Genomic DNA, 26,902 nt, shown 5'->3' with positions numbered 1-26,902 from the left:
TCAGCGTGTCCTTGAATCTTGGGCTATCTTTCACACAGAATACGTTCTAGTGTTTCCTTTACAAGTTATTCTTGCATCGTGTTGATATTTAATATTAACACAAAACCATAACTCTCTTAATTTACACTTTGTCTCAGGCAACTTTCCTTTATTCATATTTATCTAAATTCCCTTTTTTTTTTTTTAAACATTATAAAATTCTTCTTGAGCTAATTAATTATTTCTTTCTTCTTAAATCAATGTATTCAATATTTTCTAAAGTTTACAACGATACCTACTTAGAAACAAGCATGTTTACTTAATTATATTACAGGTTTTTTACTTCTTTGCTCGTTAAACCATGATAAGTGGAATTTTAACATTCTTAACTTATCAGGGTATAACAATAGCAAGGATGTATCAAGAATGAGAGATATATGGAATATGTAGATGCTTGAAGATCATTTGAGGATACAAGAGAGGTGCATGCAAGACAGAATCTTAGAAACAAATAAACCTTGCTTGATTTTAACTAAATATATGAGTCTATGTATAGAATTCGATGCACCACTTGTGAAACTCATTACGGATCTGAGTGGGAGTTTAATTTAATAAAGTTAAGGACACGATTGCAACCCTAGGTCACATGAGCATATCTTCTAACTTACTTCTTGATTGAGTTATATCTTTAATCTAATAATTCTAAGTGGCGCAGTCTAAAAATATAAATTTCTTAGAATTTTAAGAGAAGTAAGGTTTGAGGACTCTGTCACATTGAATTTTAGCTCTACCCTGAGGCTATTTCTTTGTGTGATAGAGATACTACATGACCCATATAGAAAAGACTTCACTTTTAGCGGCTTGATATAGAGATACAAGGAATAATATTGAAAGTGGACACAACACTATCATGCCATTCATTGTTGCTTCTCTCCTCCTCATTTGTGCATTATTATATCTGGGTAAAACTCAATATCTTTCCTCTTACACTTTTCTGCTGCACATCTCCTAATAGTAACCTCAGATCTCTTGCGATTCACACCACCTCTCAGATCATTTGTACCAACCATCATTATCATATCATCCTTATTCTTGCCTTCACATATTCTTCAGGCAAGTATTTTTCTAACATTTTCTTCTGAATACCACAACTAAATTTATCATTGAATCTCCATACATCACACCCCTCACAAATCCATTTATTCCTTGCTCACCTTCTTCTCTGTCCATCTTCCTCCCTCCAACATTCTTCCTCCTTGCTCTCCCACTCATATCTGCCTTCCTCTCATCTCGCTTTCTCTTACTCCTGTGTTCTCACATGTTTCTCTTCCACTTCTTGTTTGTCTTGCATCATTCAGCCTTTCAAATCTTCCAATCTCTCTCTCTCTCTCTCTCTCTCTCCTTTCACCAGTCATCATCATCATCAAATTCCTGACATGTACCCTAAAGGGGTGTACTGGATGTGATAATACTACATGAAAAAATTACATCATTACTAACTAACTATCTACAATTTTCCTCCAAATCACTCTGTTATTTGTCAAAACTCCAACATTATCAGATCTTATATTTCTATCGTCTAAGGCACTTTGTACCATATCAATCCATCTATCTCATGGTCTTCCTCTGGGTCGTTTTCCTGCCAACCTAGCAGAGAACACTTGTTTGGCTAATCTTTCCTCGCCCATTCTGTTTAAGTGACCATATCACCTGAGATTAGCTCTGCTAATGCATTCCGGGATGCTGACAATGTCAAGGTCTTTCCTAATATCCTCGTTTTTAATATGATATTGTCATTGATGCCATCTGTTCATGCCTCTAATCCTTCCCAAGACTCTCATATCTGCGGTCTCTAGTCTTTGGTCAAGTGTTTTACGTCTGATCCATAAGTTAAAACAGGTTTGAACACTGTCTTGTATACAGCTAACTTAGTGTTCTGACTAATTTCTCTCTTATTCCATATGAATTTATTCAATTGACTTCCTGCCATACCAGCTTTGTTGATTCTGTTGTCTATTTCCATATTTAATTTACCATCTTCACTAAAAATCATGCCTAAGTAGCTGAAATTATTATTATTATTACGGGCAACTCCAAGGAGTCAACAGACTCATCGAGGGAGGCCCTAATATCATGTCAAGAACAACTTTTCAACATTCACACAGTATCCATCATACCTTGTCTTGAACTCTGCATGGTTATATTACCCACAACGGACTCTGGCAGCTTATTCCACTCATTCACCACTCTCCAAGTAAAAAACCTAGCTCTGACACCCCTGCTAACCAAATTCTTGCCCAGCTTCCATGTATGGCCCCTAGTCCTCCCACCACCAGTCCTGTTATCAAAAATATCTTCTGGATTAATCTTATAGAAATCCTTCAGTAATTTGAATGTCTCAATCATATCACTCCTTTTCTGCCTGTCGACCAAATTTTGCAACCCACAAATCTTCAACCTGTTCTCATAAGGTTCATTCCATAGACCTGCTATCATCTTGGTCACTCGTCTCTGGATCCTCTCCACCTCCTCCCCATCAAGAAGAAACCTTGGCACCCATATCTGGGCACAGTAGTCTAGATGGGATCTTGTGAAGCCTCGATACAGAGGAACAATAACTTGTTTGTCTCTGCTTGTTAAAGTATTTTTCAGAAGCCAAGTGATTTGATGAGCTGATTTAGCCACTTTTGCAATGTTCCCCCTAAACTTCAATTCCATATCCACCAACACCCCCAAATCCCTGGCCTCATCAATCTCCTGGAGTACGGTTCCACCAATGTGATATACTGATGCTAATCTTTTCACCCCATAACCTTACACTTTGCCACATTATATTGACATCCGTTTTCCTTAGCCCAGTCCTCCAAACTATCCAAATCATCCTGCAAAATTTTGACATCCTATGCACTCACAATTGCTCTACCCAACTTTGCATCATCAGCAAACAAGTGAACACTTCCTCTCAGATTCTTTCCTATATCATTGATGAACAGTAGTGGTCCAAGAACAGAACCCTGCAGCACACCACTAGTTACAAGCCGTCTTTTGGACTCAACTCCTGAATAAACCACTCTCTGGTATCTCTCCATCAACCACCCTCCTATCCATCTTACCAACTCTATATCCATCCCCATCTGCTCTAGTTTACTGATTAGGGTTCCATGTGGTATCCTGTCAAAGGCCTTTACAAGGTCCAGTAGAATCACTGTAAACCCATTACCCTTATCCAGTTCAGCCGTCACTGTTATAAAACTTGAGCAAGTTACTGAGGCATGATCTACCCTTCACAAAACCATGTTGTTCCCCATACAATATCCCATTTTCATCTATCCAATCCTGTATTATTTTCTTGACTAATTTCTCCAAGACCTTGACAACGATTCCTGATATGCTAATTGGTCAGTAATTTACAACAGTCTTGGAACCTCCTTTATGCAGTGGAACTATTTTCCCCTCTTTCCACCCCCTCGGGACTAACCCAGACCCGAGACTCAAATTAAACAAAATGGTCAAGGGTACTTACAATTCTTTAGCCGCTTCACTTACGACATGAGCTGGTATTCCATCCAATCCCACAGATGTATTGACATTGAAGTTTTGCAATAGACTACTCACCTCCACTTCATTCACCACAATTCCCATATAATCTGTTAGTTCATTCATTTCTAAAATGTCGCCACCTGGATAATATAATCTTGCAAAGCGCTTGCTCAGTAACTCAACTATATCAACTGATTCGGTTACCTCCTTACCATCGGCATTCTTTAAAATCATTCTGCCATATACATTTTTTCTTTTACTTGCAACATATCGAAAAAACTGTTTAGGATTCTCTTTAGCCTGCATGGCCAATGTTCTTTCGTAATCCTTTTTTGCTTTTCTTACCACACTCGTTACCCTTCTGGCCACACTCGTTACCCTTCTGGTCACCTTTCTCCTTAAATTCCCTCCATAGTTGTTTCTTTTTTTGCAACTCAAGCTTAATGGTGTTATTCATCCATTTAACCCCTACTTGATTTATTATTTGGACTCTAGGTATACAGTCAGCCATTGCTTCATGCAAACACTTCTTAACCGCCTCCCTTGCACTATCAACTTCTAGCCCTTGCAGTTGTACATGCCATGCCACTGAACCAATCAAACTCCTAAGCTTGTCATGCTTACCAGCCCGATAATTCCACATATACCCTGTCTTAATTTTAAATTCCACACCTTTAGCCACCTCCCGAGTCAAGACTCTATGATCACTCTCACCAATTGGTGGCAATGTGGTCTTATTAGTTACAGCCAAATCGTCAGATGCAATTACTAGGTCAAACACTCTCTGACCCCTAGTATTTTCCATTACATGCTGTTGCAGATAGTTATCCCTTAATAACTGCATAAAATCCAGTTCCTTCCTCCCGTGTGTGTGTGTGCTCTGCTCACTCCAATCAATGCTACCATAGTTGAAATCTCCCATAATAATTACCCTCCTTCTACTCATTTCTTCTATTTGCTTGTGCATACTATCTCCACAATCTTTTCCATGACCTGGTCTATAGCAGCACCCAATTGTATGTTTTGTTCTGCTAGCCACAATCTCACACCAAATGGCCTCAAATGTGCTCTTTTCTCTATCCTACAATTCAACTTCTATTCTCCTTGGCTGCAGCTCATCAGCTATCGTCAACAATACTGCTCCCCCTATTTTATTCTTCCTGTCATTCCTGAACACATTATACCCATCACATTCAATCCCACTAGCTATATGATATACAGCCAGCCATGTTTCACTAATGCCAATAACCTGTGGTCTGGAAGTGCCAACCAAGGCCAAAAATTCTTCCTTCTTGTTCCTAATACTCCTAGCATTAGTGTACATGAATTGCAGATCCCCATTAGCCCCATTCCTACCTTGATGCCTTATACTAACTATCCCATTCTGATTTGTTGTCCTTATTCGCTCTGGCATATTATACTCATTTATACACTCAACTGCCTCCCTAAGGTCTGCATATCTACTCTCCCCCCCCTTAATCAATCTAGTTTCCCCTGATTCTGCACATCCACTTCATTCAACAACACTTTTTCAAGTCTCCTTACACCGAATCCATTCAAATGCAAACCATCCATCTTATGTAAATCCTTTCGCCCATCGAACTCACTCCACATCCACAAATTCCACACCACTCGTCATGCATAACCCACGCATAAAGTTATTTGCAATTAGGGCCCTCCTTCTAAACACTTCACTATCGTTCCGCAGCAAAAGACTAATCATCCTAACTCTCTCGCTCTTTTTTTTTGCTACCTCAAAGAATTCATTCAGGTCCTCTATCATTTCCATTTTATCTCCTTTCAAATCATTCGTACCTGCCACAGCTATCATTTCTTTCACCCTTTCCTTTTGCTCTCTATTAGATTCACTTACGTCCTTGATGGTCGCACCTGGTTGGTACGATTTTGTCAAATTCTCTACTAACATACCTCGTACTAGCGAATCTCCATATAGCACTCCCTCTTTCATTTTGTTTACGTTCACAAACATACTCTTATTTTTCCTATCATACTTTTTATTATTGGCTGGTACACTCGGTAGACATTTGTGCATATGCTCTAGCTGCCGTTTTGCTCTGTGTATCGCTCCGCTCAACAACGCGATCTCACTCATTGCATCTATCTCATCTATTTTATTAACTGTTAAACCACTAATTTCCTCTGTATTAATACCATCATTCACGCCTTCACAGTTCTCTGGTACAACCTTGCAATTTCTTATCATATCGTTATATTCTTCATTCTGAAATTTGACAAGACTATCAAGACTATCACACTCACTACCTGAAATACACTTTAATTCTTCATTTTCCTTACATTTTCTACAAACATCCACTCCATTATCATCATCTAAACATACTCCAACCGCTCTCCGCAAAGCGTACATTTCACAGATAGTACACTGAATAAACTCCTTTATATTACAGTTGTTTAACAAAGATGGCGAACCATTATTACTAGCCGCCATTTTCCTTTTTACGGGAGCCATGTGCTCGCTTCTATCGTATTTTATCAAATTAATAATTGCGACACCAAAAACACACAAACAGACACACTAAGATACGCAAAGCAAACAAAACTACGTAACATTCAAGCAAAATTGTCAATGATAACTTAAAATAACACTTATCTTATCAGGAGCTCTCAACAAACACCACAGACCTCGAATCCCTCTAGCGGCAGCTACCCAACGTTTTACTTATTCCACCGGTTCTCCGTTCAAAACACAGTTGACATTTTCAAAAATTCTACCTATTTTCATTGTCTTTGTCTTTTTAATGCTGGCTGTCATTACAATAGCTATTCAATTTAGTCAAGGAATCTTGCAAACTTGTAGTGGATTTATTTAGAAGTATAACATCGTCTACATAAAGCAAAGAGCTGACATTAACATCTCCAATTCTGATATCATGTTTAATACCACTTTCCATCATAATGTGATCCATATAGATAATTAACAGAGAGGATAATGTACATCCTTGTCTCACACCAGATTTAACACTAAACCATCTTCTTGTAATTCCTTCAATTCTAACTGCTGACTTGCAACTCAAATAAAGACTAAGTATTGCTTGATATAATGCCCCATTGACACCATATAACTGTAGCATATTGAATAGCTTCTCTCTTGGCACCTTTTCATATGCCTTTTCCAAATCGACAAAACTTAAATACAGATCTTTGTTATATTCCCATGCTTTCTCAACTATTTGTCGTAAAGTGAAGATCTGATCCTGACAGCCTCTATTTGGCCTGAATCCAGCTTGTTCTTCACCAATCTTTTCTTCCACAATTCTTCTCAACCATTTCTCAAGTATATTTGCATTGATCTTGCCCGAAACACTCAATAGGGAACCTCTGTAATTCTCGCATTCAGTTTTATTTCCCTTTTTATATATGTTTACTATGAGAGCTCTACTCCAATCATTAGGAATTCGTCCCTCTATCCAGGCCTTCTGAACTGTAAGACTTTTATACTACCATATTTCATCATTTCTGGTCGAATATCATCTACTCCTGCTGCCTTTCCACATTTCAAGCCTTTGATGGCATTTTCTACTTCAAGTATGGATATGTATTCCTGACTGCATGCCTGGTCAGTGTTTTTTACCTCTGTGCTGTCATCACTGCCTGTTTTGTTTAGCAAATTTTCAAAGTAATTACTCCGTACTTCAAGGATATCTTTTTCTCCCGTTTTCATGTCACCTTTATCATTTCTAACTCCTTTTACAGCACTCTTTCCTCCATTTCTAAGCTTCTTCAACAATCTCCAGAATATTTTGCCACCTTCTTGATATTTATTTTCTATATTCTTGCCAAAGTCATCCCATGACTTTTGTTTAGCTAGTTTTACACAGTGTTTAGCTGTCTTCCATTTGTCTCTGTAATCTATAAGAGCACAAGCTGACTTATTTGCCAGGAACTTTTGATATGCTTTCTTCTTTTCCTTCACTGCCTCCTTAACTTCCTGTGTCCAGCATGGAGTTCTGATTTTTTCTATCCTTGCATACAACCTCACCACGTGCCTCTCTGGCTGAATCAATCAGGGTTTTCTTCAAGGTTTGCCACTGAATCTCCATGGTTTGGTTCCTGTTCTCAAACTCTTTCATTTTTTCTTCAATAATCTTTGTGTATTTTAGTCTACAGTTCACATCTGAGAGCTGCTCAACTTTTATTCGCTTTAAGACTTTCTTACATGTCATTCTTTTCAATATGAAATTTAATTTTATCCTGCTCAAGACTAAATAGTGATCACTTCCAATTTCAAATCCTCTGTACACTCTGGTGTCCTGCACCAGGGAGAAAACATCACTATCAACAATAACATAGTCGATGAGACTTTTCTTATTCCTTGCCTCTTCTCTCCATGTGAATTTGTGCACATTTTTATATTGGAACATGGTGTTAGTAATAACCAGTCTATGTCCTGAGCAGAAATCCAACAGGTATTTGCCATTAATATTAGCTTTGCTGTTTTCTCCAAATTTTCCCAAAATATTTTTTGTATGTCTGACAATCACTTCCTACTCTGCTATTTAGATCCCCAAGTCAGTTGCTTTCTCTAAAGCATCAAAAAATTCCTCCACTTCTACCTTAGTAGAACCTTCTGTGGGTCCATAGGCACAATTAAGTCTCATTGTCCAGTTCCCCATTCTCATATTTGCCCACATCACTCTACTTGAGACTGCCTGCCATTCAAGAAGATTAGCCTCATATTTAGTGTTGAATACTATGGCTACTCCTTCTTTTCCTTGATTTATATTGCCTGAATATAACATTTTGTATTTATGCTCAGAAAGATCTCACCAGTTTTTGTCTTTTTGTTTCAGTCAACCCTGTTATATCGATCTGGTACTTATCTAATTGCTCAGCTAGCTCCATTTCTTTGCCATTCAGGCTTCTTATGTTGATAGTACCGATCTTTAACTCTGGTGATGTTGAGTTGGGGTGTGCTTTCAGATTTGTTCCAGTAGAGCTGACTTTTCATTGTTCACCCTCGTTCCCTGGTGAAAACAACGGGGGGGGGGGGCTTGTTTAACCGGGCGACGCCCCAGCCAGCATGAAATTTTGTCATGTTGTACCATCATTTTATATGTTGGTTTAAGCCAATAAGAATACAATTTGGTCAGCTAAATCCCAAATTGCCAGCCCATCCTCGTTCGTTCGGTGAGGATTGGACATTAGGTCAGAAGCCCTGGTCGGTTCTTCGCTATGTGGAGGTCTCCTCTCAGTTATACAGCTTTGACCCTTAAGCACCCCCCCCCCCCCCTTTCGCCAGTCATGCTACTTAATATCAAGTCTATTACCACCTGATGCTTGCCTCTCTCTCAGTAAACACATTTTCTTAGCACTATAACCACCACTGAAAACTGAAATATCTGAGATACTTATATTAAGATCACCATATTTCACCACATGTTTGTAGAAAATATGAAAAGAAATTAGCTGAATTCTTGACTAAAGGAATTTAATAATGGAGGGGGGGGGTATATCTCCAAGGATTGTGAGGAGGCCAAGATGGTGCTACTGCACAAGAGTTTATGCTAATACAGAGGTTGGCAATTATATTGTCTGTATAGTTGCAGTTGTGGTTAAGGTATTGGAAAGATGGGGTAGAACTGGAATACAGTTTAAATTGACAGAAACTCAGATGAGCACCATAGGCAGGTAAAGATCTTGCTTAGCAGATTTACGTCATGAAATGTGTTTAGGTAGGAAAGGGGGAAGTCAGTGGATGAATAGCATCATTAAGCAGCAGTTGTAAAGTATATTGGAAGAATATAAGGAGAATTGCAATGACTAATCTTAAGTGAACTACAAAGTACATACAAGAAAAGTGACTGACTTGGCAAGGAGCATAGGTTCAGATTATTATAGGAAATTAGTAGAACACTCCAAAGGAAATTCAAAAGAACTGTTTTGCTATGTGAGAAAGGAATGATTATGGAAAGAGACCATTAGTGAATGCATGTTGTAGGATGGTGACAGCTGCTGAAGAAATAGTGTGAAGGTTTATCATCTAGATGGAGATAATGCAGTGACTGATGTGACAGGGACCAATTTGGGAATGTATTGAATGGATAGTGGAACTTAGGATATTACAAGATATTGTTGTGAACATTGGTCATAGTGTTAAATGGAATAGTAGCCCCCTGTATTGCAAGATAACTGGCACTGGCTTTTAACAAGACTTAATGGTTTCTGCAAAGGGAGCTTCAGGACAGAACATACATAGACTGTTCAGTATCTCATGAGTGGTAGTTAAGGACAACAAAATTTAGGAATGGATAGATAGAAATATAATACTATAATGTGAAACAGTATAGCTTTACTTTGATGGGTGATAATTTGGTAATTGATTTTGTGAAATGAAAGCATCTGACTTGATATACTGCTTGGAAATGCATTATGTGACTCATAATAAATGAAGATGGATATGAAGCTGATAACATCAGTTAATGATAGTTGAAAGAGAAATTACTGTGCTCATATTCAAAGAATACCGTGTACAGATTAATCCTCTAGATTGCTTAGGGGCTGAAGAAGTAATGAAGATGATTCAGAAGTTGAGTACCATGTTTGCTATGAGAACAGATTAAAGGTTGATAAATTGCAAAATTTGGATAAGGTGATTATCACATGAGAAGTTTGCATACAAATTGAAGGAAGATGGGTATGGATAATAACATGTGTCCTAATTGATTAAAATGTACATATCATTTATCATTTCATTCTGTTGTTAGAGACATCTTCTGATATTATAAAGGGTGTGTTAAACTACCTGCAATAGATTAATCAGATGGATAAAGATTTGTTGTCTGAAAAGTACTGGAATTGTGTTTTGGGAAAGGCATTATCTGAGAAAAGGATGGTACCTATTGGCAAGCCAGCGAGTTCTGTTCTTGAGCTTCTATTGTTTGGTGCTTTTTTAAATTGATATTTCATGGAGTATATTCAGTTGATTGCTGAAAACTGGGGAGAGTTATCAACACTGAGTTCCTTCAAAAAACTTTAAGAAGATTTGTCATTTTAATGTCACAAGCTGCAAGGTTTTGCAATTCATAGCACACATTGTAATACTAGGTTACGATGTGTGCTATTTTGATACATTGACACACATATATACATGATACTTATTAGATGATGTTGGTGGAACTGTGCTCTAAGATGGTTTAGATTTTGGTATATAGTAGAGTAATTGATAGATCCCTAAGTTTGAAGGGTGAGAGTAAGAGTTGTTAAAGACTTCATCTCATATTGCTGCAATGATAAATTCATTTTACACCTACAAGTTTACACTTACACCTCAATGATAAATCCATTTTACACCTACCTTATTCAGCCTTTTGGCTGAATAAGGTAGGTGTAAAATGGATGAATAAGGGGCTTAAGCATGAAATCTGGAAGATGAAGATGCTTTGGAGGCAGTACAAGAAGAATAATGGTAATAATCAGTTACATGAAGGGTATAAAGAACAAGCCAGGAGAGACTTAGTAAGTTAAGCAAAAGTGCAATATGAGCAGAAATTGACAAATCAGGCGAAGAAAAATGATAGAGAGTTTTTTTAGATATGTAGCAAGTAAGAAGGAAGAATGATCATGGTAAGATTATTATTATTATTATTATTATTACGGGCAACTCCAGGGAGTCATTAGACTCATCGAGGGAGGCCCCAAATCATATTCATCACAACTATTTGACATTCATGCAGTATCTATCATACCTCGCCTTAAACTCATTCACTGTCACAGCATCCACCACAGACTCAGGGAGCACATTCCACTCATTCACTACTCTAAAAGTAAAGAACCCAGCTCTAACACCTTTACTAACCACACTTTTGCCCAGTTTCCATGGATGTCCCCTAGTCCTCCCACAACCAGCCCTGTTCTCAAAAATATCTTCTGAATTAATTTTATAGAAACCCTTCAGTAATTTGAATGTCTCAATCATATCTCCCCTCCTCCGCCTATCAACCAATTTTTGCAACCCACAAATCCTCAACCTGTTCTCATACGGTTCATTCCACAGACCTGCTATCATCTTGGTCACTCGCCTCTGGATCCTCTCCACCTCCTCCCCATCAAGAAGAAACCTAGGTGACCAAATCTGAGCACAGTAGTCAAGATGAGGTCTTATCAAGGCTCGATACAGAGGAACAATAACCTGCTTGTCTCTGCTTGTCAACGTATTCTTCAGCAACCAAGTGATTTGATGAGCTGATTTAGCCACTTTTGCAATGTGTCCCCTAAATTTCAATTCCTTATCCACCAACACTCCTAAATCTCGTGCCTCATCAATTTCCTGGAGCACGGTTCCACCAATGCAGTAAACTGCCTCCCATCTTTTCACCCCAAAATGCATAACCTTACATTTTGGCACATTAAATTGACATCCATTCTCCCTTGCCCAGACCTCCAATCTATCCAAATCATCCTGCAAAATTTTGACGTCATCTCATCTGCATTCACTATTGCCCTACCCAACTTCGCATCATCCGCAAACAAATGAACTGTTCCTCTCAGATCCTTTCCTATATCATTTATGAACAAATTAAACAGCAGTGGTCCAAGAACAGATCCTTGTGGTACACCACTAGTCACAGGCCGTCTTGTGGACTCTACTCCTGAGTAAACCACTCTCTGATATCTCTCCGTCAACCACCCTCCTATCCATCTCACCAACCCTATGTCCATTCCCATATGCTGCAATTTACTGATTAGAATTCCATGTGGTATCCTGTCAAAGGCCTTAGCAAGGTCCAGCAGAATCACTGTAAACCCATTACCCTTATTCAGTTCAGCCGTCACTGTGTTATAATACGTGAGCAAGTTACTGAGGCATGACCTACCCTTCACAAAACCATGCTGTCCCCGATACAGTATCCCATTTTCTTCTATCCAATCTTGTATTTTCCTCTTGACTATTTTCTCTAAGACCTTGATAATGATTCCTGTTATGCTGATTGGCCGGTAATTTTCAACAGCAGCCTTGGAACCACCTTTGTGCAGTGGAACTATTTTCCCCTCTTTCCACCCCCTTGGGACTGACCCAGTCCTGAGGCTCAAATTAAACATAATGGTCAAGGGCATTGACAATTCTTTGGCCGCTTCACGTACGACACGAGCTGGTATACCATCCAATCCCACAGATGTATTGACATTGAGGTTCTGTAATAGACTAGTTACCTCTACCTCATTCATCACAATTCCAGTATAAGCTGTTGGTTCCTCCATTTCCGCAAAGCCACCACCTGGATGATATACTCTTGCAAAGTGCTCGCTCAGTAATTCCACAACATCGACTGATTCAGTTACCTCCCTACCCTCAGCATTTTTTAAGATCATTCTACCATGAGCATTTTTCCTTTTACTTGCAACATATTGAAAAAACTGTTTGGGATTCTCTTTAGCCTGCATGGCCAATTTCCTTTCGTAATCTGCTTTTGCTTTTCTTACCACCCTTGTTACCATCCTGGCCTGAGCTTTATACTGTTCATGCACCTGATGGTCACCCTTCTCCTTAAATTCCCTCCAAAATTGTTTCTTTTTTTGCAGCTCAAGCTTAATAGTGTTATTCATCCATTTAACCCCTACCTGATTTATTATTCGGACTCTTGGTATACAGTCAACCATTGCCTCCTGCTGATGATGATAATATGGATGAAAATAGTAGCTGCTGCAGAAGACATTGTTGAAGTATTCAGTGATCAATTTATAACGGTGTTTCATCCTCATCAGGGTGGAATCATGAGGAACTTAATGACATAGGAGAGGATAGCTTAATTGTGAGTGAGGAGGAGGTATTTGAGGAAATAAATAACCTTGATGTCAGTAAGGTGATAGGATTTGATGACATATCACCATGCATCTTAAGCATGGTGATATGTCATCACCATGCTCAACAGCACAGGTTCCAAGGGAGTGGAAAGAAGGTAAAATTGTTCCACTGCATAAAGATAGTGATAAGGCTGTGGCTTCAAATCATAGGTCAATCTGTATATCTGGAGTTGGTGAAAGTACTAGAAAGATTGGTGAGAAGTAGGATACAGAAATGGGTTGATAACATCAGTATTCTCTCTGGTTATCAGCATGGGCTTGTTAAAGGGAGATCATGTTTTACCAACTTACTTATGTACCATAACAAGGTGACATGGAAGATGCATATACAGTGGTGTACTTGGATTTTGCAAAACCTTTTGATAGACTGCCACATATTCCAAGTTACAAGCTGTTAAATAAATTGAAACAAATGGGATTGCATAACAGACTTCTGAGTTGGATCAGTGACTGGCTGTCAGATAGGTATCAGAAAGTTGTATATGGGGGTGCAGTATCCAAAAAGAAAGTTTTATATGGGGTGCAGTATCCAAGTCCTCCTGTAAGGCCATAACATCTGTGTACCACGGATGTTATGGCCTTACAGGAGGACTTTAATAGATTGCATGAATGGGCAGGTAAGTGGAACTGTCAGTTCAATGTTGCAAAGTGTAAAGTTTGAGATTTGGTAAGCAAAGTAAATGGGATGCAAAGTATATACTTGGTGGGGAAACTTTAAAGGAAGTAGAGAAGATGAGAGATCTGAGCATGGGTGGATAAGGACCTGAAATTCAGGAGCCACATTGCACAAGTTGTGAAGATATCACTTTGGATAATGGCAATGATGCAGAGGACCTTGACATGAAGAAATAAAGAGATTATGATGCCATTGTATAAGGCCTCGATCAGGCCTCATATGGATTAGTGTGCACAGATTTGGTTGCTGAGTTTTCATGGTGAAGAGAATATGTTGGAAAAGGTCCAGAGAAGATTCATAAAGGTAGTCAGTAGTCTTTGGAATGTGGAATACAAGGAAAAAGAGAGAAAATTCAAAGCTTCGTGAATAAGAGGAAGAGGGGGTGGGATATTCTTGAGACATAAACTAGTCATGGGTTGTTATCAGGTTGATGTGGAAGAGATTTTTCATAGAATGGGCAACGGTGGGTAGAACAAGATGCCATTGCTGGAAACTGTATAAGAAGGGTGTAAGCAGAGGAGTGAGGAGAAGGTTCTTTGCATGGAGAGTGGTTGGTGAGCAGAATGCATTGCCTGAACATGTTGTGAATGTAAATACATTGAATCAGTTTAAAGCTTGGTTGGATGAGCATTGTGTGCAATATTGTGCACCTCCCATGATGATAATAATAATAATAATAATAATATTAATAATCATGAAAGAAGAGGAGAGAATGGAAACAATAGGAGCGATGGAATGGTAAGAGGTATAATGTATGGTGACTCAATGATCCGTGGTGTTCAGGATAGGATGCGTGAGGAGTGTTTGCCAGGAGGAACAATAGAAAGGGTGGCTATGGCAATTAAGAGAAGTGAAAGGGTGGATGAGAAGATTGTGATGGTAGGAACGAATGACTTGAGTGGTAATGTAAGTCGGGCAGCGAGAGATATGAGATTTTTGCTTGAGACTGTACGGAAGAAGACAGAGAGAGGAAAAATAGTGTGCGTGTTGCCTAGGTATGATAATGATGAGCTGAGCAGAAGAGCGGTGATATTGAATGGCATAATAGCGAGAATGTGTGACAAGAGAGGACTGGTATATGTGGATGCTTGGAGTGCGTTTGAGGAAAGAGAGGAGTTGTTTGCGAGAGACCGTTTACATTTGAATGAGGAAGGACGTAGGCATCTGGAGAGATTGCTGTTCTGAACGAGTCAGTGTGTCCCAGGGAGGATGATAGCAGGGGTGGCCTCTTGTGGGAATGGATACTTGGGAGAAGGGAGACAATGTCAGGTAACACTGAGCCCAGTGGAGTCTAGAAGGGATAATGCTGGGTATAGAAACAATGGCATTTATATGCTGTATACTAATGCCAGGAGTATCCGGAATAAGGGAGAGGAATTGGTGGCACAGATAGCATCAGCCTGGCCAAAAATTATTGCGATCACTGAGACGTGGTTGACAGAAGGAGATATAAAAACAGGAATAGAAGTCGCTGGGTATAGCATTTTTCGCCAGGATAGGAGGGGAAAGCGTGGTGGTGGGGTACTGCTTATGATAAGTGATGACCTATGTCCTCTAAGAGTGGAGAATTTGGAAGGAAGTGAGACAAATGATTTTGAGAGCGTATGGTGTGAGGTAGAGGTAGGCAAGACAGGATATTTAGTGGGGTGTTGCTACAGACCCAGGAGCACAGAGGATGGGGACCAGGAGATGTTTAGACAGCTAAGTTTGGCAAGTGCAAGAAGAATGATTGTTATGGGAGATTTTAACTTAGTAGTATAAATTGGAGAGAGGAAGATGCATGTAACAATAGGGGAATGGAATTTCTAGAATTCTTGAGGGACAAATGTCTTAGGCAACATGTAACAGAGGGAACAAGAGGTTCAAAAATTTTGGATTTGGTTATAGCATCAGAAGAGTTGATAATAACTGAGTTGACGTCTCTCCCACCAGTTGGAGAGAGTGACCATATGGTTTTGACTTGGAAAATGAATAGAAATGCAGGAGTATCAAAGAGACGGGAACTTATGTGGAATTATAAGGCAGGTGATTATAATAGTCTTAGACATCAACTTCGGGAAGTTTCATGGAGGGAGGAATTGGAAGGCAGGGATATCACCAGTGCATGGGAAATTGTGAAAGAATATTTGTTATCAGCAATGGTAAGTTGTATACCACGAGTGAAGAAGAGGGCGCAATTTGGAGTAAAGTGGATGACAAGCAATATTAAACAGGAATTGCATGCGAAAAAGAGGCTATGGAAGAGATATAAGGAGACAGGTGAAGAGATGCATGAGGAATATAAGACACAGGCCAGAAGAGTGACTCGTGTGGTAAGGAAAGCGAAACTGGAATATGAGAGGAGATTGGCTCTAAGATCCAAAGAAAATCCTAGGGAATTTTTTAGCTATGTGGCCAGTAGGAGGAGAAATGACTGTGGAAGAATGATATTGTGGGATAAAAATGGGAATAGAGTGACTGATGCAGAGGACATAGTGGAATTGTTCAATGAACACTTTATTGGAGTATTTCATCCTAGAGGAGTCAGTTTTAATGCTAGATGGATAGGACTGGTACGAGGTCTGGAGGTACAGGAGGAGAGTGTGTTTCAGATGCTGAGTACTCTGGATGTCAGTAAAGCTGTGGGACTGGATGGTATTTCGCCACGAATTTTGAGAGAATGTGCTAGGGAATTGACAATACCTTTAACGTGGCTTTTCAATGAAAGTCTGGCCTTGGCAAAGGTGCCCAGGGAATGGAAGGAAGGTAAGATAGTGCCATTGCTTAAGGGTGGTAACAGACTGGAAGTGTCTAATTATAGGCCAGTCTGTGTGTCATCAGTAGTTGTTAAGATCTTGGAGAAAGTAGTGAGGGACCGTGTACAGCATTGGGCAGATGAGGGTAATGTTATCTGTGAGAATCAACATGGATTTGTGAAAGGACGCTCTTGTTTTAGCAATATGCTAGCCTTTTATAATAAAGTTACAAGAGCATTAGATGAGGGAAAGGCATATACTGCGATTTTCTTAGACTTGGCGAAGGCATTTGACAGGGTGCCACATGATAAGCTGATATTTAAGTTGCAGCACATGGGTCTGGATGTCAGATTGGTCAACTGGATTCAGGATTGGCTGTCTGATAGGTATCAGAGAGTTGTGTATGGTGGAGCAGTTTCCAGGAGGCAGAGGGTTACAAGTGGGGTCCCACAAGGCTCAGTACTAGGACCTATATTGTTTAACCTTTATATCAATGACATAGCCAGTGGATTGCAGGGGGATATTCAGTTGTTTGCGGATGATGCGAAGCTTGGAAGGATTATTAGTAATAGTGCAGATGTGGTAGTCCTGCAAGAGGATTTATATAAGCTAGATAGATGGGCAAATGAATGGGGGTGTCATTTTAATGCAGCAAAATGTAAGGTCTTGAGGTTTGGGAAACATCGATGGGATGCTGCATACTCTATGGGAGGAGTTATACTGGAGGAAGTAGGGGAGACAAGAGATCTGGGGTTGATGATTGATAGAAACCTGAAGTTTAGGGGACATATTGCAAAGGTGGTGAAGGTAACACAGAGGATTGCTGCTATTATGAGAAGGACACTGACCTGCAGAGATAAGAGGGTTATCATTCCGTTGTATAAGTCTCTGATCAGACCACACTTGGACTATTGTTCTCAGATTTGGTCCCCAGGATTTGAAGGGGATAAATTAACTGTGGAAAGGATACAAAGACGGATGACAAAGATGGTTTCAGGACTGTACAATGATAGTTATGAGGATCGGCTGAGAGAATGTGGACTGCAGAGTTTGGTGGATAGAAGAAGGAGAGGTGATATGATTGAGACTTTTAAACTGTTGAGAGGTGGTTACAGGGTTGACACTGGGGAGTTCTTTCGCTTGGTTGATCAGCGGGAAGGAGTGATGACAAGAGGCCATCCCTGGAAGTTACGAAAGGAAACTGTGAGCAAGAGGGTAAGGAGTGGTTTCTTTGTGTGGAGGGTGGTTGAGCCGTGGAATGCATTGCCTGATGGAGTGGTGGGAGCGAGAACGGTCAGTGGGTTTAAGGAGTGGTATGATAAACTTTGTGTTTCTCAGGGGGGGGACCTCCCCTCGATGAGTCTTGACAGACTTTATGTCTTAGAAAGGACCTCCCTCGATGAGTCTTTTGACTCCTTGGAGGCCTGAATAATAATAATAATAACAATAATAATAATAATAATAAATTTAGTCACCTGATTTCCATTATGATCAGAAACTTTACAGAGATGTGTAATTAAAGCACCATCAGGTCTTGGAATGTTGGTTAAGGGAAGAGATGGCAAAAATATAAATTGCCCACACTGTCAACTGGTTAAATCATCTTCCTAGGTTTAATTCATCGACAAACAGCTGAGTATTCCCTTGAAATCATTCACTGTATCTTTATAATACAGATTAAGCAGCCATACACAGTTCTGCTGTACACTGCCGGCTACCTGCATTTCTTCTGGTTTCTCTTCTACCAAATAATGCTACTTGATGTATGTCCATCAGCCACTCTCTCTCTTATCTGTTACATATCTATTCCAATTTGCTCCAATTTACTGGAGTAAATATTTTGCTTGTTTTTATCTTGATGAAGTGACACACATACATGATTCTTCTTAGAAGAATAGTGATTCATGATAGGAGATTGGTTCTGTGAAAGATACCAGCCAGTTGTGTATGTTGCAAGGGGGGGGGGGACAGACTGTGTCCCATAAAGAATACTACCCAGTGGTGTACTGTAGAATTCGGTTGAACTGTTTATTGTTAATGATATTTCATGTGGATTGACAGGAGTTGTTCAGGTGCTTGTTAATGATGCATAGTTGAGAACAACTATAAGGATTGATGCTGATGTGATCACTCTTCAGGAAGATTGAAATATTATCTCTGATAAATGAATGGAGTTGCAGATATAATGTTAATAAGTACAGCGGCAGAGCTTCTATGATAAAACAGGAAGAAAATATATGGAATTGGTTTCACCACGTTGATGATTTTGATTCTATTATGATATCAGTAGATACTGTGGGGAGTTTGTTGGATAGATAGGTAAGAGGTGATACCATAGAGCCGTTTAAATTAAGGGGATTTTTACATATTAATATAGAAGGAATTATACATAAAGCTTCAGGAGAGAATAAGAACCATACCAGGAAGTTGTGTATGGATGTGGTGAAGAGAAGAATGAAGAATTTTTTTTTTTTTTATGCAGAGTGTGATAGATGAGTGGAAAACATTGCCAGAATGTGTTGTGAATGCTAATAGTATGACTGAGTTTAAGTTTCACCGTGATTGATACAGCACTTGCTTTCTGAATGAGATCTCCCACAATGAGACTGATTCCCTGAAAGTTTATCATAAATAACATTTTCTGTTTTGGGTTGGTTTGCAGGCTGCTCTTCAAGATACAACAGTTTGTGCATATATGATGGAGCCCATTCAAGGAGAAGCAGGTGTTGTTGTACCAAAGCAAGGTTATTTAAAAGGTGTTCAAGAATTATGTGCTAAATACAATGTACTATGGATAGCAGATGAAGTACAAACTGGTCTTTGCAGAACTGGCAGGTAAATCAACAAACACTTTGTGCTGTTTTTCAGTTTTTCATTATTATATTTGGTTAGCTTACACTCAAAATATTATTACCGTAGTAAGTTATATGATATCAGACTACTTCCAGATCTGTGCTAGGCAATAGAAAGGTTAACTATACTAGGTTAGCTAGGTTAATCAAATGCTAAGATGGGGGGGGAATCAGCTTTAGAACAAAAACCACAAAATGAATATATGTTAGTAAAATGTACAATAAAATACATTAATTGAATCCCAGAAGGTTTCATAGTTAAAAGATGGTAAATATTCATAAACCTGTACAATAAGAACCATATACGCATGTTCCAACAGAACAAACAGTCAAGCATTACTTATACATAGATGTTTTCAAACATTTCAGAAAAAGTGTCATAAAAGGCCAGAATTAGATCTAGAATTAGAATCCCCCACAAGGAGATTCTTCCTCACCATTATCAGTGAAGCAATTTTATCACTCTTCAATCTGATAGGCTGAGGAGTGATAAAATCACTCTCTGGAAATTGTGTGATAGAAATTTAGAGCAGTACATTAACACCGATTTTTTCATCAAATATAAAAATCTGTTAACAAAAAACTTTGGAATATTGAAAAATGTTTGGTAGCAATACAGCATCTTGTGTTCATATACTTGGCGTGATGCAAAAGATGATTGAGAAGAGGTATAGAATGATCTGAAACCTGATTGATCTGGAACCACACAGAAACTGATAATATTGAAAAATTGAAATTTGGTATACAGGGATTACTGTTTACCATTTTATATATATTACCCAACAGTGAAATTAGGCTAAATACACATTCTCATGTGATTAGCAAAGATATTCAGGTTTGAGTCCTGTTAGTAGTTGGAGAGTTACCACCTGGGAATATTGGATGCCACTGGCTTTCTGTTTTTGTGTAGTTGTGTCCAAGTGGTTAAGGCAGTGGAACTAAATTCCATTGTGGTATCCCTGCACAGATTTGAATCTTGATTGGTATACAATCTGTGAATGTATGGAGTGAATTTTATGGATGAAATGAATGAATACTGACTTATATACTGTAATACTGATGGTCTGGATTTAAATGGATTTGGAGTTAGGTTTCAGGATGAAGTGTTCGGTCAGTTCAGAGTCAGAAACTGGAGATTTTTTTTTTTTGAGGGGGTGGGTATCCCTGAAATTGAGTGGGCGAGTCAACACATGAGGTGTAAGGGAGGTTGTGAATTGAAGCCAAAATTCCAGAAATATCTGGAATGAGGGAGGAAGAGAAGTTTTTAGCATCGGTTTGTTCACTCTGCCCAAAAGTTAGTGACACTTACTTGACAGAAGATGATAGTCATAGAGATAAAATGCAAGAGATGAATTATTTTTCATAGAGAAGAGAGAGAGAGAATTGGGTAGAGGAGAGGTTGTGTTAATGATTGCCAAAGAATAGAAACCAAAAAGGAGTAGGAAATCATCAGGAGGACATTTGAGCTATTTGGTATAAGATGGAGGCTAATAGAATGAATTTATAGTTAGTTGCTGTTGTAGGTCAGGGTATAAGGAAGAATGGGGCTGGCATGCATCAGCAAATTAGCACATTGAGTGTAGGGCAAATACAAGGGTTGTTCGATAAGTCCATGTAAAAATGAAGAAAGCATAATTTATTTGGAACATACATTTTTTATTTTTCAACATAGTCTCCTTTGACGTCTGTACACTTAGTCCAACGATGCTCGAGTTTTTTGATTCCATCCATACAGTGTCATTTGTCCATCTCTTCAAAATAGGCAGTTGTTTCTGCAATCACCTCGTCATTTGATGAAAGTCTCTTTCCTGCCAGCCATTTTTTCATGTTTGGAAACAGTAGTCTGGAGAGTAGGGAGGATGCAAAAGGACTTCATAGCATAAATCGAACAATTTTGCAACAGTTCACACATTGACGCTTTTGATCCAGTGTGAGAAAATGTGCCACCCATCTTGCGGATAGTTTCTCATATGTAAATGTTCATGTAAAATATTATGTACACAGTCATTTATTATGCCCACAGCCTTAGCAATTTCTATCATCCATTACCATATCATGGATTTTTTCAATAATTTCTGGAGGACCTCAACAGGGCATCCAGAATGTTCAGCAGCACTTGTGCTCATATGGCCACTTCAAAAGTTACTAAACTACTTATAAACCGTTCTAATTGAAGGTACAGACTCGCCATAATGTTTATCAAGCTTAGCTTTTTTTTACCTGAGCTGTTTTGCCTTTCAAAAAGTAATGTTTAATCACTACACGAAATTCTTTCTCATCCATTTTTCACAAATCACAGTACTTGATCGATTCAAATGAACGCCAAACACAGAGTAATAGATCTATCTGACTGAAACTTAGTGTGTGTGATCCTCCAACAGTTGCCAGCAACTAAAAATAGCCTCGATACATACTGGTGGCGCCATCTCTTTGACTTTGCAAGGACTTATCGAACAGCCTTCGTAATTATTATGGGGAACTTCAACTATAGAAACAAAGATTAGGAAGAGAAATGGTCATGGGAGGGAGATATAATTTATACAGCTGCAATGAGATAATTACTTGAGACATCCATGGGAGAGTACTTGGGGTTCCAGAATTCCAGATCTGGTGATGTCATCAGAGATCTAGTCATTAACCAAAGTAGCCAGCCACGTTGCCTCTAACTGGGAAGAGTGATCATGCAGTCTTGATCTGGATGATTGCCAGACATGCAGAATTTTCAGTTAAGGAGGGTATACATGGAATTACAAAGCAGGTGATTATAACAAGCTCAGGAGCCAGCTTGGTTTAGTGCCAGGACATAAGAATCTGGAGGAGAAATGTTACTAGTGCAAGGGACTTGGTCAAAGGGTTGTTTAAAGAAAGCAGCATCAGTCTACCTGATGGAGGATAAATCACGTAGGAAGCAGATGGATGAGTAGCATTATTAAACTAGCTGGCTGGAAGGCCAAAGAAAATAACACAGTTGTTTCACTGTGTTATGGAAAAAGGAAAAATGACTATGGAACTTTTGGCAAGGGTGAATTAAAGAATGCCAAAATCTTCTCTCCCTCCCATATTTCAGTTGTTTTAATTGAGTGGTGTGGTAGAGAGGTAACAGGAGAAGACAAAATATTTCTATTTCTAACATTGACTAGTGTTAGAAATAGAGAATTAATGAAACTTATAGAAATAGAGGTAGCTGAATTAGAGGTGCTTAGAACATTACAGAACCTTATAAGGAAGAGTACCTTTTGATATTGGATAGTTCAACTTGGCTGAAGGTTATAGGCATAAGTGAGATTGGTCAATCAAAGATAATGTATTTGTGGGGATAGAATGCAAGGGATATAGTATGAGAGTGGTCTGAAAAGTTCTTGGCCTCGACCATAGATGGCAAAACTATTGGCAAGATTTTTTTTTTCTAAGTTGGTACATCTGTCATAAGCATCCATGTGAAATTGCAAATCATTCTATCAAGTAGTTTGTTTTATAAAGCTATCTGAAGCAAAAGTGTTGTCTGTATACCTTGAAATGGATAAAATTGAGTATTGTGCGGTTATAAAATTCTTTGTAAAAGAAGGTTTAACGTCAAAAGAAATTCATTTGAAGTTCATAAAAGTTTATGGACACTCTTCTCCTTTGTTTTTGACAATTAAGAAATGGGCTGCCGAGTTTAAATGTGGCTGTACCAGCCTTGAAGATGATCCACGTGAAGGACGCCCAAAAAGTGTAACAACACCGGAAATCATTGATCAAGTGCATGGTATGGTATTGGATGACTGGTGAGTCAAAGTGTGTGAAATTGCTGAAACTATAGGTATTTCAAAAGAACATGTAGGATATATTTTGCATGAAGAATTGCAAATGAAAAAGCTTTGCGCAAGATGGGTGCCGCACTTGCTCACAGTAGATCAAAAACGTACTCGCATGAAAATCTCTGAACAGTGCATGATCAAGAATAACAAGAATAAACTGATTTTGACAAGAATAAAACTGATTTTGTGTGTCGATTTATTACTATGAATGAGACTTGGATTCACCGTTGCACACCAGAATCCAAACAACAGTCAAAATAGTGGACAGAACTCAGTTGTTCAGTGCCAAAGAAGACAAAATCGGACAAGGTCATAGCATCAGTGTTTTGGGATGCTAAACACATTTTGTTTATTAATTATCTTGAAAAGGGTAAAGCAATAACCGGGGAATATTATTCCAATCTTTCAACCAGCCTAGATGAAAAAATTTGTGAGAAAAGACCCGGTTTGCAGAAGTAGGCCGAGAACTTTTCAGACCATTCTCGTATTTTCAGAGAAGAGTATAGCATTTTCAGAATGGAAGCCATATGAGTACAAGTATATCAATAGGTCAGGGATGCAGAAGGCAGTTCATTTGATTTGAACTTCTGATGTGAGATAGAGGCCAACAGGATGAATGTATGCCTCGCCATTGAATTTGTATGTGTGTGTGTGTATATATATATATATATATATATATCATCATCATCCACAGCCATTTCATTCCACCTCTGGACGAAGGCCTTTCCAAGATTACTCCAAAACTGTCTGGCAATGGCTCCTTCCCCATGTTACTGCTGCAAATTTGCTGATATCATCAATTTGCCATGATTTGGGTCAGAGTCATGGTTATTTTTCCTCTCATGGAATCCAATCAATACTTCTTTTGTCCATTGATGATCTTATCTTCCAGCAATATGCCCAGCCCATTGCCATTTCGGATTCACTCTTCCTACGATGTCAGAGACTTTGATTTGATTTCTTATCCATGTAGTCTTTTTATGATTTAGTCTTGTGATACCAAACATACTTCTTTCCACATTAAATTGTGGTTTTCATAATTTTTGAATTTCCTTTGCATTTAGTGTCATCTTTCACAACTATATGTCAATACAAGAAGAATACATTGATTAAAAAAAATTTTTTTCATAATGGTAATTAGCTTTTAAATATTGACTATAATTTTCCAAATGCTTTCCACCTAAACATCGTGCATCTTTTAATTTTGTCCATGATATTTTGTTCCATTGATATCCTTTGTCCTAAGTATTGTAATGATCTACTTGCTCAATTTCATCATTACTGATTTTGATTATTTCTGGTTGGACATAGCTACTGAACATAATTTGGGTCTTCTTTAGATTTATCTTTAAGCCAGCAATTTGGAGTTCATTGATGTGAGTCTGTAATTCATGTCCACTTGAAGTAAATATAACTATGTCATCTGCAAAGCATAAATAGTTTAAATCTCTTCTATTTATCTTCAGACATTTCTCTTCCCATTCAAGAAGTTTGAATGTTTCTTCTAGGCATACTGTGAATAATTTTGGAAATATTGTGTCACCCTGGTAATTAATTTACGGAATTAACAACGCATATAAAGTAAATTAATTAAAGATAACTTTAATGAATCACTTCTATATTTCGACAATGTCACATTGTCATCTTCAGGAACATAAAGATATGGTATGTGCACTAAAGGAACTAACAAAGCAAATGAGGAAGAAATTAAGACACTAATTTTGTTCCTAAAGTCCTAATGGTGCCCTCTTGCGGGCTAATTTGGTAGTCTTGGCCGTTGGGCTGAAGTTCTCATAATGAAAGTCTCCCAAATTTGGGGCAGTTTCATGCACCCAAATTTGTTGAGGTTAGGAACGTTTTTTAGAGCTGCTGAAGATTCTTTGAATAATCTTTCGTATTTAAACTTGCTGCGATGGATTATTTTTGTCTTCTTCCAACGAATTTTATGGTGGGTATCTAAGGTCTTACCACTTATCTAAAGTCTTACCACTAGAATTGTGTCACCCTGTCTTATACTTCTCTGTATTTCCACAGTAGAGATGTTTCCACTGAAATCAATTGCTGCTATGGCAGTGTGTATGCTGATTTGATGGTCCTGATTATGAAACCAACAAGTGGAGGATCCCTCCACTTGTTGGTTTCATAATGCTCTAAGTATTGCACAAGTTTTTACTGAATCAAAGGCTTTCTCATAATCAATAAAACCAAGACATAATTAGTTGATATTCATTACACCATTTGATAATCTGTTATACAACTTGAATACGGTCCATTCTACTAAAGCCACTTCAGAAGCTTGCCTGTTCTTTTGATTGTGCTAGATTTTGAGTGCACAAAGCCAATGAGCCAAGACTTTTGTAAACCACTGATAGTAGACTGATGGGTCAGTTTTTGTATATCAGAATAAGAGTAACCTTTTTTCCATGTTCTTAATGCATAATTTTTCTTTAGACATTGGGTAAATAGTTTTGCCATGACTTTATAGATCATATCCCGACCTGCTTTTAAAAGTTCAGCTATAACTCCATCCTCACCTGCAGCTTTTCCCATTTTGCAAGCTTTGGATGCTCCACATAACTTCTTCTACTAGAATCTCTGGCACTTCAGCTATTTCGTAGTTGTCTTCTTCTTCATTTGATTCGTCATCCTGATATAACATTGAGTAAAATTCTTAATTTCTTTTTTCTTTTTTTTTTTTTTTTTTTTGCTATAGCATATCTATCTCTGGTTATAGTCCTATCTTGTTTGCACAATTCAGTTTATTCTGTGAGTTATCTTCCATTTCTCTTCATTTCTTCACAAGCTGTTTGGTTTCTTCAGAAATTTTGTCATGTTTCTGTTCTGTGGTACCAAATATTTCAGGTGAGAATTGTAAAAAGGTTTTGGGTAATAATGTCATTACTTTCCGATGGATCAGCAGTGTCATCTGTAATAAGATTTTTAAATCTGTTGTTTATTCATGTTGGAATATAACTTTTTTAATGCTCAATTTGTATATATCTATATTTTGCTTTGATTTTCAAAACAGTCCTGAAAGATATTTTTCTTGTTGCTGAGGATAGTCAATTTCACTAGTTTTTCCACTTGGACTTTTCCTTGTCCACTTCCTTTTTTTTTTTTTTTTTTTTTTTTAAGAATTAAGGATGTACAAGTTTTCGTTTTCTGCAAATTATTATTATTATTAAGGACTACTCCAAGGAGTCCTTAGACTCTTCAAGGGAGGCTCTAAACATCATGTCAAGAACCGTCCAACATTTGTGCAGTATTTATCATACTTTGCTTTGAAAACTCATTCTCACTCATGGCACCCACAACAGATTCTGGAAACCTATTCTATTCATTCACTACTCTCCAAGCAAAAAACCTGGTTCTGACACCCTTGCTTAACTATACTCTTACTCAGTTTCCTAGGAAGGCCCCTAGTTCTTCCACCACCAGATCTGTTCTGAAAAATTTCCTTTGAATTAATCTTGTAAAACC

At 38.3% G+C, this 26,902-nt stretch overlaps 1 protein-coding gene across 5 annotated transcripts in view; it reads left to right on the top strand.

Moving 5' to 3' along the window:
• Nucleotides 1-26,902, top strand: part of Oat (Ornithine aminotransferase precursor) — a 279,809-nt gene that overhangs the window by 183,666 nt on the left and 69,241 nt on the right. For all 5 annotated transcript variants that reach the window (XM_090391734.1, XM_090391735.1, XM_090391736.1 and 2 more), the window contains exon 5: nt 19,433-19,605. In XM_090391734.1, coding sequence (XP_090247860.1) covers nt 19,433-19,605 — 173 coding nt within the window. The remainder of the gene's footprint in view (nt 1-19,432; nt 19,606-26,902) is intronic.

This window comes from Typopeltis vanoorti, chromosome 4 (assembly GCF_054136105.1).
Source record: "Typopeltis vanoorti isolate ZY-2024b chromosome 4, IOZ_Tvanoo_1.0, whole genome shotgun sequence".
NCBI lineage: Eukaryota > Metazoa > Arthropoda > Arachnida > Uropygi > Thelyphonidae > Typopeltis > Typopeltis vanoorti.
The sequence above is the reverse complement of the archived record's forward strand: the minus strand, read 5'-3'. Positions and strand labels throughout refer to the sequence as shown.